Source organism: Sardina pilchardus, chromosome 9 (genome assembly GCF_963854185.1).
Source record: "Sardina pilchardus chromosome 9, fSarPil1.1, whole genome shotgun sequence".
Taxonomy (NCBI): Eukaryota; Metazoa; Chordata; class Actinopteri; order Clupeiformes; family Clupeidae; genus Sardina; species Sardina pilchardus.
In genome coordinates this window covers 3,134,863-3,149,862 of record NC_085002.1, presented here as the reverse complement: position 1 = coordinate 3,149,862, position 15,000 = coordinate 3,134,863, and the positions used below count along the sequence as shown (strand labels likewise).

Sequence of the window (15,000 nt, the reverse complement as noted above, 5' to 3'; positions counted from 1 at the left end):
ACAACTTCACGAACAATCTTCTCTTTTGCAACATTAGTGGTCCTTGTGCCAGTTCATGCAGACACAAAATAAGATGTGAAGAAGTCCATTACCTTTAATGACAGCTGTGTCATCTGACGGCCATCTTGTGGTGGAGATCAACTCCACTGATGTGGCTGTTTATTGGACTCTGCTGAGTGCATTGCAATCTCTTGATCCACTAGCAGCAGAGGCATGCACTGCGAATATAAACAAAGGCTTATTCCCCGGCCACTCTCCCTCTCCCTCTCCGGAGAAGGTCCCGCCCTATCGCCATGGAGAGGCAGCCATCCGTCAGCCAGGGGACCAATGCCAAACATCTGCAGGTCATTACTGTTGCTGAAGCCTCCTATTCCTCTACAGCTTCATCCAAGTGCAGACTTCATCCAAGTCTGTGTGTGTGTGTGTGTGTGTGTGTGTGTGTGTGTGTGTGTGTGTGTGTGTGTGTGAGAGAGAGAGTGTGTGTGTGTGTGTGTGTGTGTGTGAGTGAGAGTGTGTGTGTGTGTGTGTGTGTGTATGTGTGTGTGTGTGTGTGTGTGTGTGTGTGTGTGTGTGTGTGTGTGTGTGTGTGTGTGTGTGAGAGAGAGAGTGTGTGTGTGTGTGTGTGTGTGTGTGTGTGTGTGTGTGTGTGTGCGTGTGAGTGTGTGTGTAGTGTGTGTTTAAGGCATCAAAGTCTGATGACATTACTCAGGATGATGAAGAGCAGTGCCCCCGTTCAGCCTGTAGGTCATGTTTGTGTTTAGCCCACCGTGTGTGTGTGTGTGTGTGTGTGTGTGTGTGTGTGTGTTTAGCCCACCGTGTGTGTGTGTGTGTGTGTGTGTGCGTAGTTCATATTTCTGTTTAGCCCACCGAGAGTCCTCGTGCTAATTAGGTGTTTGGCTGATGCTGAGTGACGGATGCACCACCTGGCCACAGAACAGTACGGCCGGGAGAGTGTGTCCACAGAACTGGACAGTACGGCTGGGAGAGTGTGTCCACAGAACTGGACAGTACGGCTGAGAGTGTGTCCACAGAACTGGACAGTACGGCCGGGAGAGTGTGTCCACAGAACTGGACAGTACGGCTGGGAGAGTGTGTGAGCTGGATAGTACGTCTGGGAGAGTGTGTCCACAGAACTGGACAGTACGGCTGGGAGAGTGTGTCCACAGAACTGGACAGTACGGCTGGGAGAGTGTGTCCACAGAACAGGACAGTACGGCTGGGAGAGTGTGTCCACAGAACTGGACAGTACGGCTGGGAGAGTGTGTCCACAGAACAGGACAGTACGGCTGGGAGAGTGTGTCCACAGAACAGGACAGTACGGCTGGGAGAGTGTGTCCACAGAACTGGACAGTACGGCTGGGAGAGTGTGTCCACAGAACTGGACAGTACGGCTGGGAGAGTGTGTGAGCTGGATAGTACGTCTGGGAGAGTGTGTCCACAGACCTGGACATTAAGGCTGAGAGTGTGTCCACAGAACTGGACAGTACGGCTTGGAGAGTGTGTCCACATAACTGGACAGGACGGCTTGGAGAGTGTGTATGCATTAAGGCTGAGAGTGTGTCCTGAAAACTGGACATTAAGGCTGGGAGAGTGTGTCCAGAGAACTGTAAGGCTGGGAGAGTGTGTGAGCGAGACAGTACGGCTGGGAAAGTGTGTCCACAAAACTGGACATTAAGGCTGGGAAAGTGTGTCCAGAAAACTGGACAGTACGGCTGGGAGAGTGTGTCCAGAGACTCAACTATGGAATTGACATCTACTGTACCTCAGAAACACATCGACTCTGTGACTTCATCAGTGACCTCTTCGCTGGTTACGGACACAACTGTGTGGTCAGTGTTGCCAGGGCAGAGTTTAGAGTGTGAGGCCCCTCTGGAGCACACAGTTGTCATAGCAGCAGGCCCTCTTGGGCCTCTTCACATGCCTGAACCCAGAGAGAGACTGGAGCACACTAATAGCTTTTTCAGACCGTAATGTTTTTTTTTATTTACTTGATAGGAAGCACGCCACAGCTGTTGTCCTCTCGTGTTTCACTCTGAGGTAAACACAAAGTACGCGTCAAACACAAGACTCCTGCACTGTGTCGCAGGCCAGGCGAGCTCCATCACTCCACACACACACACACACACACATCAACACTCAAGGCCTCAGCACTCAGGCCGTCACTGATACTCACCCTAGACTCTTTGCTTTGTTTTCAGTGGGAGAGCTTTCATGTATTCTACACAGAAACCCCTTTGAAGTTCTTCTGAGATCTTGGTTGGCTATCTAAAAAGAAGTAAGGCTTACATAGATCATTTTAAGGCTTACTGTTTTAGGAATGAACCCTACAGTACAACGCATTTATGATTACATTTTTAAAAATGTCTTATTTAACGATATTTTCTTTCTGCATTGAGAATAAGGTCTGGATGTGTATCTAACATAGTCTGGCTATCACCATAAGCTCTGGGGAGTCTGTGCTCTGTTTCTACTGCACAAGAGGCGTGATTATCGGGCATATTTCAGATAACTCCGTACGCTTAGATAGTCCTTCAACCAATCAGACCAGCCTGGTGAATAAGCCGGTTTGTGATTGGACCCAGCAAACGTGGACAGGAAGCAGGAGAGATTGATGTGCAGGTTTCCAGCCTGAGCTTCAGGGCAAAGCCCAAATTGTTGGCAGATCAGACAGGGTTTACCCAGCCTATATCTAATATGTATGGTGAACATATGGGCCAGGGTTTACCCAGCCTATATCTAATATGTATGGTGAACATATGGGCCAGGGTTTACCCAGCCTAGAGCTAATATGTATGGTGAACATATGGGCCAGGGTTTACCCAGCCTATATCTAATATGTATGGTGAACATATGGGCCAGGGTTTACCCAGCCTATATCTAATATGTATGGTGAACATATGGGCCAGGGTTTACCCAGCCTATAGCTAATATGTATGGTGAACATATGGGCCAGGGTTTACCCAGCCTATAGCTAATATGTATGGTGAACATATGGGCCAGGGTTTACCCAGCCTATAGCTAATATGTATGGTGAACATATGGGCCAGGGTTTACCCAGCCTATAGCTAATATGTATGGTGAACATATGGGCAGCAACTCCAGACATCTTTAAACCCAAACTGGGCTTTTAGCCAGATGGGGAACTGGGCCGTCTTGCTTTGATATGCATGATGGACTCAGCTGCAGTCAGCAGGGCAGCCGTGGTGTACTGGTTAGCGCATCGGGCTTGTAACCGGAGGGTTGCCGGTTCGATCCCCGACCAGTCCACCACGGCTGAAGTGCCCTTGAGCAAGGCACCTAACCCCTCACTGCTCCCCGAGCGCCGCTGGTTGGGCAGGCAGCTCACTGCTCTGGGTTGTGTGATTCACCTCACTGTGTGTTCACTGTGTGCTGTGTGTTCACTAATTCGGTTAAATTGGGTTAAATGCAGAGAACTGAATTTCCCTCACGGGATCAAAAAAGTATATATTCTATTCTATTCTATTCTGGAGCAGTTGGACTCCCTCCACCAGATGGCAACGGATTCTGACGCGTCTCAGGCCCTGATCACCTGCTGTCTTATCTCTCTAGACAGATGTGAAACTCACCTGTTGTCTTACACACCTGGTGCCCAGCCCTCGTAAGCCTGGGATAAGAGAGGATGCTGTCAGTGTGATGAAAGGAACCAGATGAGAGGCTGGAGGCCTCTCTCCTTCCGCCTGTCTGTCTGTGTGAGAAAGTGAACCTCACTTCTCACTGTTCTGCACACCCGCATAGACTGTAGTGTGATAAGTTTGGCTGGAATAATCGACAGTAGCGTAATAAGTTTGGCTGGAATAGTCAACAGTGGCACGATAAGTTTGGCTGCCAAAGTGTTATCGGTTTGTCTGGTATTGTTTGGCTGGTGTTCAGTTGAAGTTGGTTTGGCTTGTGTTTAGTCGGCCATTAGTGGGCCATTAAGTAGGCCCATGTGCTTTTAAACCAGTGCTCGCCATGTCATATTAAAGGCTATTTCAACTTTTTTCATAATCTCGGAGTGCCTCTGCACATTCCTTTCTGTTTCTGTTTCGGGCCACAAGTACTTTGCTGTCGTGACCCCTCTGGGCTCTGGTTTCTTCTGGAATCCTCTTGGACTGGTCCTAGTCGACACGCTTCTGTTCTTCTCGTCGAGTCGGACTCCCACCGGGGCTCAGGAGCACAATGAGCGCTTTATCAGGGCCCAGACACCCCACCCCTCCCGCCCAGCCTGCTGGTGCTCCTGACGGAGGTGGTGGAGGTGGAGGAGGTGGTGCTCCTGACGGAGGTGGTGGAGCTGGAGGAGGTGGAGGAGGTGGGAGATCTGGGGAGTTCTGACCACCAGGCACCCTGTTTTTCTAAGGGCTATAAAAGAGGTAATGGTACAGCCAGACCTGGAGAAAGGAGAGAATGAGAGAGAGGGATAGTGAGAGAGAGAGAGAGAGAGAGAGAGAGAGAGAGAGAGAGAGAGAGAGGGGTGTTGAGAGGAGTGAGAGAGGGAAAGAGAAAGTGAGAGGAAGAGAAAGAGAGGAAATGTCTGGGAGCTCAGACTGTGGTAGAACCTGGGGATTACTTACGCACCCACTGGGCATTCTGGCTTTCTCTTGCGTGTGTGTGTAGGTGTAGGTGTGTGTGCGTGTGTGTGTGTGTAGGTGTAGGTGTGTGTGTGTGTGTGTCTGGACGTCAGGCATGTGATTTGTGCAGGAAATGACTTTAGTGATATTACATAACCAAGTCATTTTTCTCTCTCAATTCTGCATGGTTTCTAAGATACACATTTTTGCAAGTGTTTGGTAAGCGTTTGCGAAAATAGCACAGCATGTACTGTCTGTACTCAACTCTATAATGTTCGTTACTGGCAAACCTAATGAAATGATAACATTAGGAAAAAGTGAAAAGAATAACTGCAATTGAAACTTGTCATCCCCCTGTCAACACACACACACACACTTTGTGATGATGTCATGTGTGTTTGGCATAGATCTTCCTCGTGGCCAGTGTGAGCGGTTGTGCAACTAGCAGGTGACGAGCCGGTTTGTGAATCAACAATGTCAAGCAGAGGAAAACACAAATTCCATGAATATGTCTGTACCGTTCTAGCCTGGAACATCCAGACCCTTTCTATCAAATCAAATTCTATCAAGTTTCTGGCCACGAATAATGTAATGGCCCAAATCAAGGGGCAGCTCCAAGCATGCGTTTGAAAATCTCACTGCATGCAATTAGATAACACTACGACCAATGTTTACTCTGACTGATTCCAGACTTCAACGCAATTGGATAACATTGTGACCAATGTTTACTGACTTTGAAACTTGCAGTGCTGTCGTCATCAGTTTAGCTCGCCTCTGGCCCGCCTATATCAGATACACCGATGTGATTGGTTTCCCCTGATGCCTGGGGTAAAAGTAACATGCATCATTGCTCATTGCAGACACAATTCAAATTGCACTCTCGTGAGAACTCTGGATTTTCAGGGTAGTTTTGTCTACAGCATCTTCCAATTGTCTAACCAGGGCTATGTCCAGAAGTCAAGCGTGCACGCTGGATAGTACCTTTTTTCCAGTAGCGTCTTAAGGCAGGTTTAGACTTGCCGCAGACAACGCGTACGTGTTCGTATCATGGCTGCCTCGCGTATTTTGCGGTCATTTGGTGCGTCGGTCGTGCACGTCGTCGCAAGCGAACACGACGCGTCCGCGAGATGCAATACTGACAAGAAAGTAGGGGGCGATCATTGCAAAAAAAAAGTGACCGCAAGATGCATTATCGACATCAACGACGGGGGCAATCGTGAGAGTAAACAATGGCACATGGCCACATCCACATCTGATATTAGGCTACTAGTCTCCCCCTGGTGAAGACCTACAGTAAGGTGCGTAATGCTGCAGCGAGTCTGTACACGGTACACAGCAGGTCGCACACGGGTGCATACGCTTACGCTTGGTCTAACGGCAAATATAATCTTAGCCTTAGTTAGCTTGCTCTTCAGTATGCGTCCCTACCTACATTTGGACAGCACTAACTAGTTGGCGTCACCTGACTCGGGGAGGGGGATGTGTTGACGATTTGCATGACGTGTGGAGCTTGACCTGCGCTGCACAATGGATTATAGGATTCCTGAGGGCAAAAAAGATGCATCGATGCACGCTTGGAAATCACGCCAAACGAAGTACCCAACTAGTGAGAGCGCTTGACTTTCGGACAGTCTATTCTGACGTAACTTCTGGAAAATGCACACTGCCCAGCGTGCGTACTGATGTTTCAGACACAGCCTAAGACTGACTAGACCACATGGAAGACGCCATTTTGACAGGTGAACAGGTGACCTGGCAACCTGAGCTTACGTCATAATAAAAGCTCCATAACAAAGAGTCAGCAAAAAGCAAACTAAGAGTCTTTTTTAATTCATGGGGCAATTTGGCTCCTACAACAACTACTATTTTCGTGAACAGTGATGTTTCGCCAACCGATTTTATCCAGGATCATACATGAACTGTGTGTTGTGTCTCTTCGTATCAGGGTTCGGATCATACGTTAACTATGTTTTGGCTCTCTGTGTCACCATAGGAACCATGTGGGCCGGGTTGGGATCGTATATTAACCGCGTATTGTGTTGTTTCTCTGTCTCCATAGGAACCATGAGGGCCGGGTTCGGATCGTATATTAACCGCGTGTTGCGTTGTTTCTCTGTCTCCATAGGAACCATGAGGGCCGGGTTCGGATCGTATATTAACCGCGTGTTGCGTTGTTTCTCTGTCTCCATAGGAACCATGAGGGCCGGGTTCGGATCGTATATTAACCGCGTGTTGCGTTGTTTCTCTGTTTCCATAGGAACCATGAGGGCCGATTGTATAATAACCGCGTGTTGCGTTGTTTCTCTGTTTCCATAGGAACCATGAGGGCCGGGTTTGGATCATACGTTAACTGTGCGTTGTTTCTCTGTCTCCATAGGAACCATGAGGGCCGGGTTCGGATCGTATTCTCTGCTGCTGCTGCTGCTGTGCCCCGTGCTGTGGGGCCAGCGGAATCCCCAGCGACGACCCAAGAAGCCGGTACGTCCCGCCGTCACCCGTAAACCGCCAGCACCTGTGGCCCCCGCGGCGCCCGAGGTCTTGCCGATGGAGCCGGCCGAGCCCACCGACTTCCCCCCTCCCATCCTGAACCCCCCCTCGCCGTACGACAACTGCCCGCGGGAGTGCAGCTGCAACCCCATCTACCCCCACGCCCTCTACTGCGAGAACCGCAACCTCCGCAGGGTGCCCCAGATCCCGCCCGACATCTACTACCTGTACCTGCGGAACAACTACATCGACGAGGTCACCGCCGACGCCTTCAAGAACGCCACCGACCTCAAGTGGGTCGACCTGGCCAACAATCGCGTGCGCCGGATCGACCGCGAGGTCTTCAAGAAGGTCCCGAACCTGCTCTACCTGTACATGGAGCGGAACCAGATGAAGGAGATCCCGACGGATCTCCCCGAGAGCCTAGAACAGCTCCGACTGAGCCGGAACCAGATCTCCAAGATCCCGGCCGGCGCCTTCAACAAGCTGGAGCACCTGGTTCTGTTGGACCTCCACCACAACCGCATCAGCGACAGCAACCTGGGCAAGAACGTCTTCAAGGACCTGAAGAACCTCATGCAGCTCAACCTGGCACACAACATCCTGCGGAAGATGCCGAGCAACGTTCCCAGCGGAATCTTCCAGCTGTTCCTGGACCGGAACAACATCGAGGACATCCCGCAGGACTACTTCAAGGACTTCACCAACCTGGCGTTCATCCGGCTCAACTACAACCAGCTGAACGACAAGGGCCTGCCCAAGATGGTGTTCAACATCAGCAGCCTGATGGACCTGCACCTGGCCCACAACAAGCTCAGCGTGGTGCCCCACTTCAACGGACGCCTGGAACACCTGCACCTCAACCACAACCAGATCGAGTGTGAGTACCACACACACACACACTCACACACACACACCCTCACAAGCACGCGCACACACACACACACACACACACACACCCTCACACGCACGCGCACACACACACACACACACACACACACACACACACACCTGCACCTCAACAACAACCAGATCGAGTGTGAGTACTACACACACACACACACACACACACACACACCCTTACAAGCACGTGCACACACACACACACACACACACCCTCACACGCACGCGCACACACACACACACACACACACACACACACACCTGCACCTCAACAACAACCAGATTGAGTGTGAATACCACACACACACACACACACACACACACACACACACACACACACTCACACACACACCTGCACCTCAACAACAACCAGATCGAGTGTGAGTACCACACACACACACACACACACACACTCACACACACACACACACAGGACATGTCAGGAAATCCTAACTGATATTCTTCTGATCCATTCAGAAAATGATCTTGTTTGATCTGAACTGTTTCGTCATTCCCTTTATCCGTTATGAAGTAATTGTACATTTGAACAGACCTAACTGTTGTGTTATTGACTATATGTACTGTATATTGTTGAAGAGACCTAACTGTTGAGTAATTGACTATACGTACTGTATATTGTTGAACAGACCTAACTGTTGTGTTATTGACTATATGTTTATTGTTGGACAGACCTCACTGTTGAGTCCTTGACGATGTTTATTGTTATTGTTTGTTTGTTTAGATTTAAACGGCACAGAGATCTGTCCTCATAGCGCGCGGGCGGACCTGGAGGACAACGAGGCGGTGCCCAGACTGAGGTACCTGCGGCTGGACGGGAATCACCTGAGCCCCCCCGTCCCCATGGACGTCATCACGTGCTTCAGACACCTCCACGCCATCGTCATCTAGAGTCACTAGCAAGAGCAACACACACACACACACACACACACACACACACACACACACACACACACACACACACTAGACAAACAACCAAATTGACAATCAGATACACACACATATACATATATTATGCAGACATACGCACAGGAACAGAAGGACACACATAAAATGTTAACACATACACACACACACACACACACACACACACACTGATACACCGAAACACTCTACTTTTGGTATTCCTGCCCTTCTTGATAGAACTTGGTTGAAACTGAAAATAAGTTTGAAAGTCTGAATGTTTTTTTTTATTATTATTGTTGTTTCTAAATGAAAAAAAAGGAGAGAGATCTTTGCAAACTTGAGGACATGTTTTACTGTACAACCCAGCGTCATTTCAACGAAATGTGTATTTATTGAGGGAGAAAGGAAACCAAATTGCTGCCGACTACGGCCCATATCTGTTTGAGATCCGGCATGGATGTGACTGTTCTGGCCCGGATCTGTCTGGGACCTGGCTCAGATGCGGCGCTGTTCTGGCACACGTCCGGCGCAGAGCCTCTGGCTCTCTGGACGGAGTTTTTTTGACTGTCTTCTCACGTCGTGACAATAGAATACGTTGTTCTCTGAGCTGGCACATTACTGTAGCAGCAGCTCAGAACATGCATTAATAAATCAGACCCGAACATCAGAGGCGAGTCCGTGATTCTCACGCCAAACAGAATTTTTGTCAAGTGCTAGTCATCCATTTTGTCTGTGTGGCCGGATAAACTTGAACCGTCCAATCAGCAAAGCATTCACAGACTGTCTTAGCTCTGTAAATGGTAAACAAATACAGTGTGTTGCTTCAGGAGGCTGGATGATAACGAGTGAATATTCACAACCTTTGAGCAGAATCACGGACGACACCTTTTAAGGCGCATTAGGTGGCATGCAGCAGGTGACTACAGAGTAGTTGCATCAAAGGGACCAGGCAGGAGAGGTGTGTGTGTGTGTGTGGCAGGAGAGGTGTGTGTGTGTGGCAGGAGAGGCGTGTGTGTGTGGCAGGAGAGGTGTGTGTGTGTGTGTGTGTGTGTGTGTGTGTGTGTGTGGCAGGAGAGGTGTGTGTGTGTGTGTGTGTGGCAGGAGAGGTGTGTGTGTGTGGCAGAAGAAGGGTGTGTGTGTGGCAGGAGAGGTGTGTGTGTGTGTGTGTGTGTGGCAGGAGAGGTGTGTGTGTGTGGCAGGAGAGGTGTGTGTGTGTGTGGCAGAAGAGAGTTCTCAGAAGGGCTCAGCTCATGCTGACACCAAGACCAGACCAAACGAGACCAGACGAGACGAGACGAGACGAGACGAGACGAGACGCTTGTGTGGATCACGTGACTACCATGTAGTTGAACATGTCCTTGATGCGCTGGTGGTGTTTAGGGGGCTGTTTGGCGGGAGATCTTTCATATTTTATGTATTTTGTATAAATCAGTTCTGTAAAATAAAATCAAATAAATACTTTTCTTCTTCTATCTCAGTGGCATTGTGTGAGGTGTGTCTGATTGACTCAGTAAGACATGTTATGCCTAGTTCTTAAACATGTTTTTATTTTATGCCTAGTTCTTACAGTAAACAGTAAGACGTGTTTTTATAAGACATGTTTTTATGCCTAGTTCTTACAAGACATGTTTTTATGCCTAGTTCTTACAAGACATGTTTTTATGCCTAGTTCTTATAAGACTTTTTTTTATGCCTAGTTCGTATAAGACATGTTGTTATGCCTAGTTCTTATAAGAGCATTGGCTATGGTTACCAACTTGCAATTAGTTTTCAATAAATTATGTCATTGTAAGTCACTTTGGACAAAAGCGTACCCTAGAACTATAAACATAATTAAGTCAAGAAGCTTTCCAGGATACTCCCCGCTAATTGCACATTTCAGTTTTATGAGAAGTTCCTCAATAATTGTTTCTTCGTGTAAAGTTGTCACCGAAGGACTGACTGTGAGACAGACACGGCTTTGATGTGGCTCTGATGTGGCCCTGATATGGCCCTGATGTGGCTCTGATCTGGCCCTGATATGGCCCTGATCTGACTCTGATGTGGCCCTGATATGGCCCTGATCTGTAGCAGACCCATCCCACTGTCCTCTGCTGTCTGAACTCAGTGCCATTGGCGGTCATGTGACTCCACTGTGGGGGCGGTGCACCCAGACTAATGCCAAGCAGCCCAGAGCACCGGATTGGCTGCAGGGCGATGACATCACTCATGCACAAGACAACCTGCAGGACGGACAGAGCCAGGTAGCCAGGAGAGGAAGTCTTTTATACACACACACACACACACACACACACACACACACACACACACACACACACACACACACACGCACATTCATATACACATTCAGAGTACACACACAACACCCACATCCAGAGTACCCAGGTAGCCAGGAGAGAGAGGAAGCCATTACTAACACACACACACACACACACACACACACATCCAGATTACACACACATCCCGGGTACACACACACAACACACACATCCAGAGTGGCCAGGTTGCCAGGAGAGAGAGGGAGCCATTACTAACACACATACTCACACACACACACACACACACACACACACATACTCTCTCACACACACACACACACACACACACACACACACACACACACACACACACACACACACATCCAGAATGGCCAGGTTGCCAGGAGAGAGAGGGAGCCATTACTAACACACATACTCACACACACACACACACACACACACACACACACACACACACACACACATACTCACACACACACACACACACATACTCACACACACACACACACACACACACACACACACACACACACACACACACACACACACACACACACACACACACACACACAGAATGGCCAGGTAGCCAGGAGAGAGGGGAAGCCATTAATCACAGACACAACAGCGTCAGGCATTGGAGACAATTTACACTCTGATTCACATATCACCGGTACGCAAATATAAGGGTTTAACTAAAGCAGATAGGGAGACACAATAAAGTGAAACATAAGTTGTAGAGATAAATGTGTTATAAAACTGAAAAGTAATAGTTACTATAGTAATAGGCAAATAGTTTCTTCACACGTAAGAGTCAGCGATGAATGAAGACCTGTCTGTATGGAGAATTTCACATGTCACACATTTGACCAAGTAACCGCCGACCACTGAGCTGATGTGAACGGACACATGAATGTTGCAGGCAAGCTGCCCCTCCTGCTGAAGAATGTCCCTCTGCAAATAAAGAGCCTCGGGAAGCGCCGTATTTAGGACGGAGGAGGGAAGGGTTGTTTTGAGCAGACTGCCACCTACTGGTGTTTGAATGACACTCCAGCACTAGACAAGCCATTGCCATAAACCTAACACTATCCTAACCCAAGCCAAACCCTAACCCTAAACCCTAACCTAACACAAACCAAACCCTAACCCTAAACCCTAACCTAACACAAACCAAACCCTAACCTAACCCAAACCAAACCAAACCCTAACCCTAAACCCTAACCTAACACAAACCAAACCCTAACCTAACCCAAACCAAACCAAACCCTAACCCTAACCCTAACCCCTAACCTAACACAAACCAAACCCTAACCTAACCCAAACCCTAACCCTAACCCTAAGCCCAGTGCCCTCTATGCCCTAAGTATACCTGGCAGAATACGCTGCAGCTACGCAGGCGCTACATATTCATGCAGAAATGAACTTGGTTGTCATACGATCACCTGACACAGCTCTTCATTATTTATGCTCCATGGTACTGATATTTAATTTATGATATTTACAGATATCTAGACCACCAGCTGTCTGAAGTATCAGTTGACATGAATGCAGATTTAAAACCTAACTGTGATCTGAATCAAACCCCACTCTTAGAATGAGACCTAAATGGCGACAGCCTGGGCCACAGGCTTTGCCAGAATGAAGGGTTGCTTGTGCTGTTCTTGTAAAGGAAGACACAAATAGCTCGCTGATTTGACTCCCCATGGCTATGATTAGAATGCACAGAACTATTTTCTTCCAGATGAACTTCCTTCTTGTCATGAACCAAAGTAAATATTCTTGAGATGTTCTAAATGTTTCTCCAGGCCACAAAAAAAGAGAACGGAAAGAGAGCACCAGGAAATAGCACATCCAGGAGGTTTTCAGGAAGCATTTGAGTGAGTGAGCTCTCGGCCACTTCCTTTGTCTCTTAATGAGAGGCCGCAGCGCAACGTACATTCTTATGCCGTGCCAGAGAGAAGACACTCTCGCCGTGGCGTGCAAAATGACTGTATGGAATACACCCTCAGGAACTATGCATCCAATGTGTACATTTTAGCATATAGAAAAGCAGTTTGGTAGGAGGAACAGTGACATGTTGGGAAGTTCTGCTGGGACGCGTGATATGGGTGGTCATGTTATGAATGGGAGGGAGAGCTGACCTCGTGGTGACAAGAGGAAGTGGTGGAGGTGGTGTGGTCTTCACTGCAGAACAAGCATGGGGTTTTACACACATGGACTGGACACTGAGTAGAATAATGCACACACACACACACACACACACACACACACACACACACACACACACACACACACACACACACACACATATGTGCACACATGCGTGCGAATTATGAACTGGACAATGAGAATGATGTACACACGTACACACGTACACACACGCACACACACACACACACACACACACACACACACACACACACACATATGTGCACACATGCGTGCGAATTATGAACTGGACAATGAGAATGATGTACACACGTACACACGTACACACACGCACACACACACACACACACACACACACACACACACATGCGCGCGCGCACTCACACACACATACACACTCATATGCACACATGCCAAGTACACACACAGACACACAGATGGTGATATTTTAATCTGGATCTTAACACAGGGTAATAATTACAGATGCAGTCATTGATCCAAGTATGTTACAGGTTTAGACTGGTCTGATCCACCCACACACACATACTGTACCCACACACACACACACACACACACACCCAAATCACACACCCAAGTCATGCACCCATGTGGAAGTGTAGACTTTCTCATCTGGGTCATAAACTTCCAGGACCTGGAGTCCATTCATGATTAAAACAAAGACAACCTAGGTCAGCAGCATGGATTGTCATTGGCCGGGTTTCCCAGATTCGTTAAGAAGCTCTTAAGTTCTAAGAACTTCATAGGAGCGTTATTAGAACGTTCTTAGAGCGCTCCTAAGACGTTCTTAGCACTTAAGAGCTTCTTAACGAATCTGGGAAACGCGGCCATTATCAATAGTGACGCCTGGTTGTTGTGATTGCTAATCTTGACTATCTAAAACAGCAATCCTCTAGGCGTCCACTAATTTGGACAAACTACATGTTTAAGAGCACTGGGACCATGCTTTAGGTTTGTACTGTTGTCTGTGAGAAGGATTAAAGCTGGAGCGTGATGTTGTACAGGCTTTCTTTTTAATGGAGGTCAACTCATGCTCCGCAAATTTTGCAATGTGACAAAAAGGGGCCGTGAGGTTTCAACTAATTTGGACAAATTGCATGTTTAAGAATACAGGGAACAGAGGCGGACAGCGCAAAAGTCTTGCCAAGTATGTGATCCAACCATTCAGTAAACCAGCTCATCATACCTAGCAGCCAGGTAGATCCAATAGTTAGTAATATCACCTGTGTTACTGTAAGTGCACAGGCAGAAAGAAAACATGGCAGGACTTTTACTTTCTGGAACCAGGATGTCCACCTCTGACTAAAGGATCATTCTTTAGGTTTGTCTGTAAGAAGGTTTAAAGTTAGAGTACGACCTTGTACAAGGACTCTTTTTTTTCTTAATGGAGGTCAACTCAGGCGCAACTATTTTTGCAGTGTGAAAAAGAGGCAGTCAGTTTTTTTTCACAAAATGGGAAATTTTATGAAAGGGAAGTAAAAAAAAAAAGATCAGGGATTCCCTGACTGTGGTGTGCTATCACGGGTGGTACGCAAGCTGCTTCTAGGGGTACATGAGATGATAGTGTCAGAAAGGCATTCAAAAATTAACTTTTCAAATCTTGTAATTACTGCATGCGATAATAAATCATTTCTAATCAGGTCATAATGATATGG

General features: G+C 47.9%; 1 protein-coding gene across 6 annotated transcripts in view; it reads left to right on the top strand.

Moving 5' to 3' along the window:
• prelp (proline/arginine-rich end leucine-rich repeat protein) overlaps nt 1–10,359 on the top strand; it is a 12,179-nt gene extending 1,820 nt beyond the window's left edge. Inside the window, exons 2-5 of one of the 6 annotated variants that reach the window (XR_009940226.1) lie at nt 6,946–7,935; nt 8,701–9,914; nt 9,959–9,990; nt 10,087–10,359. Coding sequence is in view for 1 of the 6 variants with exons in the window: in XM_062545270.1 (XP_062401254.1) it covers nt 6,951–7,935; nt 8,701–8,867 (1,152 nt within the window). In the remaining 5 variants the exon portion in view is untranslated. Of the gene's footprint in view, nt 1–6,945; nt 7,936–8,700 lie in introns of all 6 variants that reach the window. The other 5 variants (XR_009940224.1, XR_009940223.1, XR_009940222.1 and 2 more) reach the window with 5 other exon arrangements.
• Nucleotides 10,360–15,000: the final 4,641 nt, after the last annotated feature.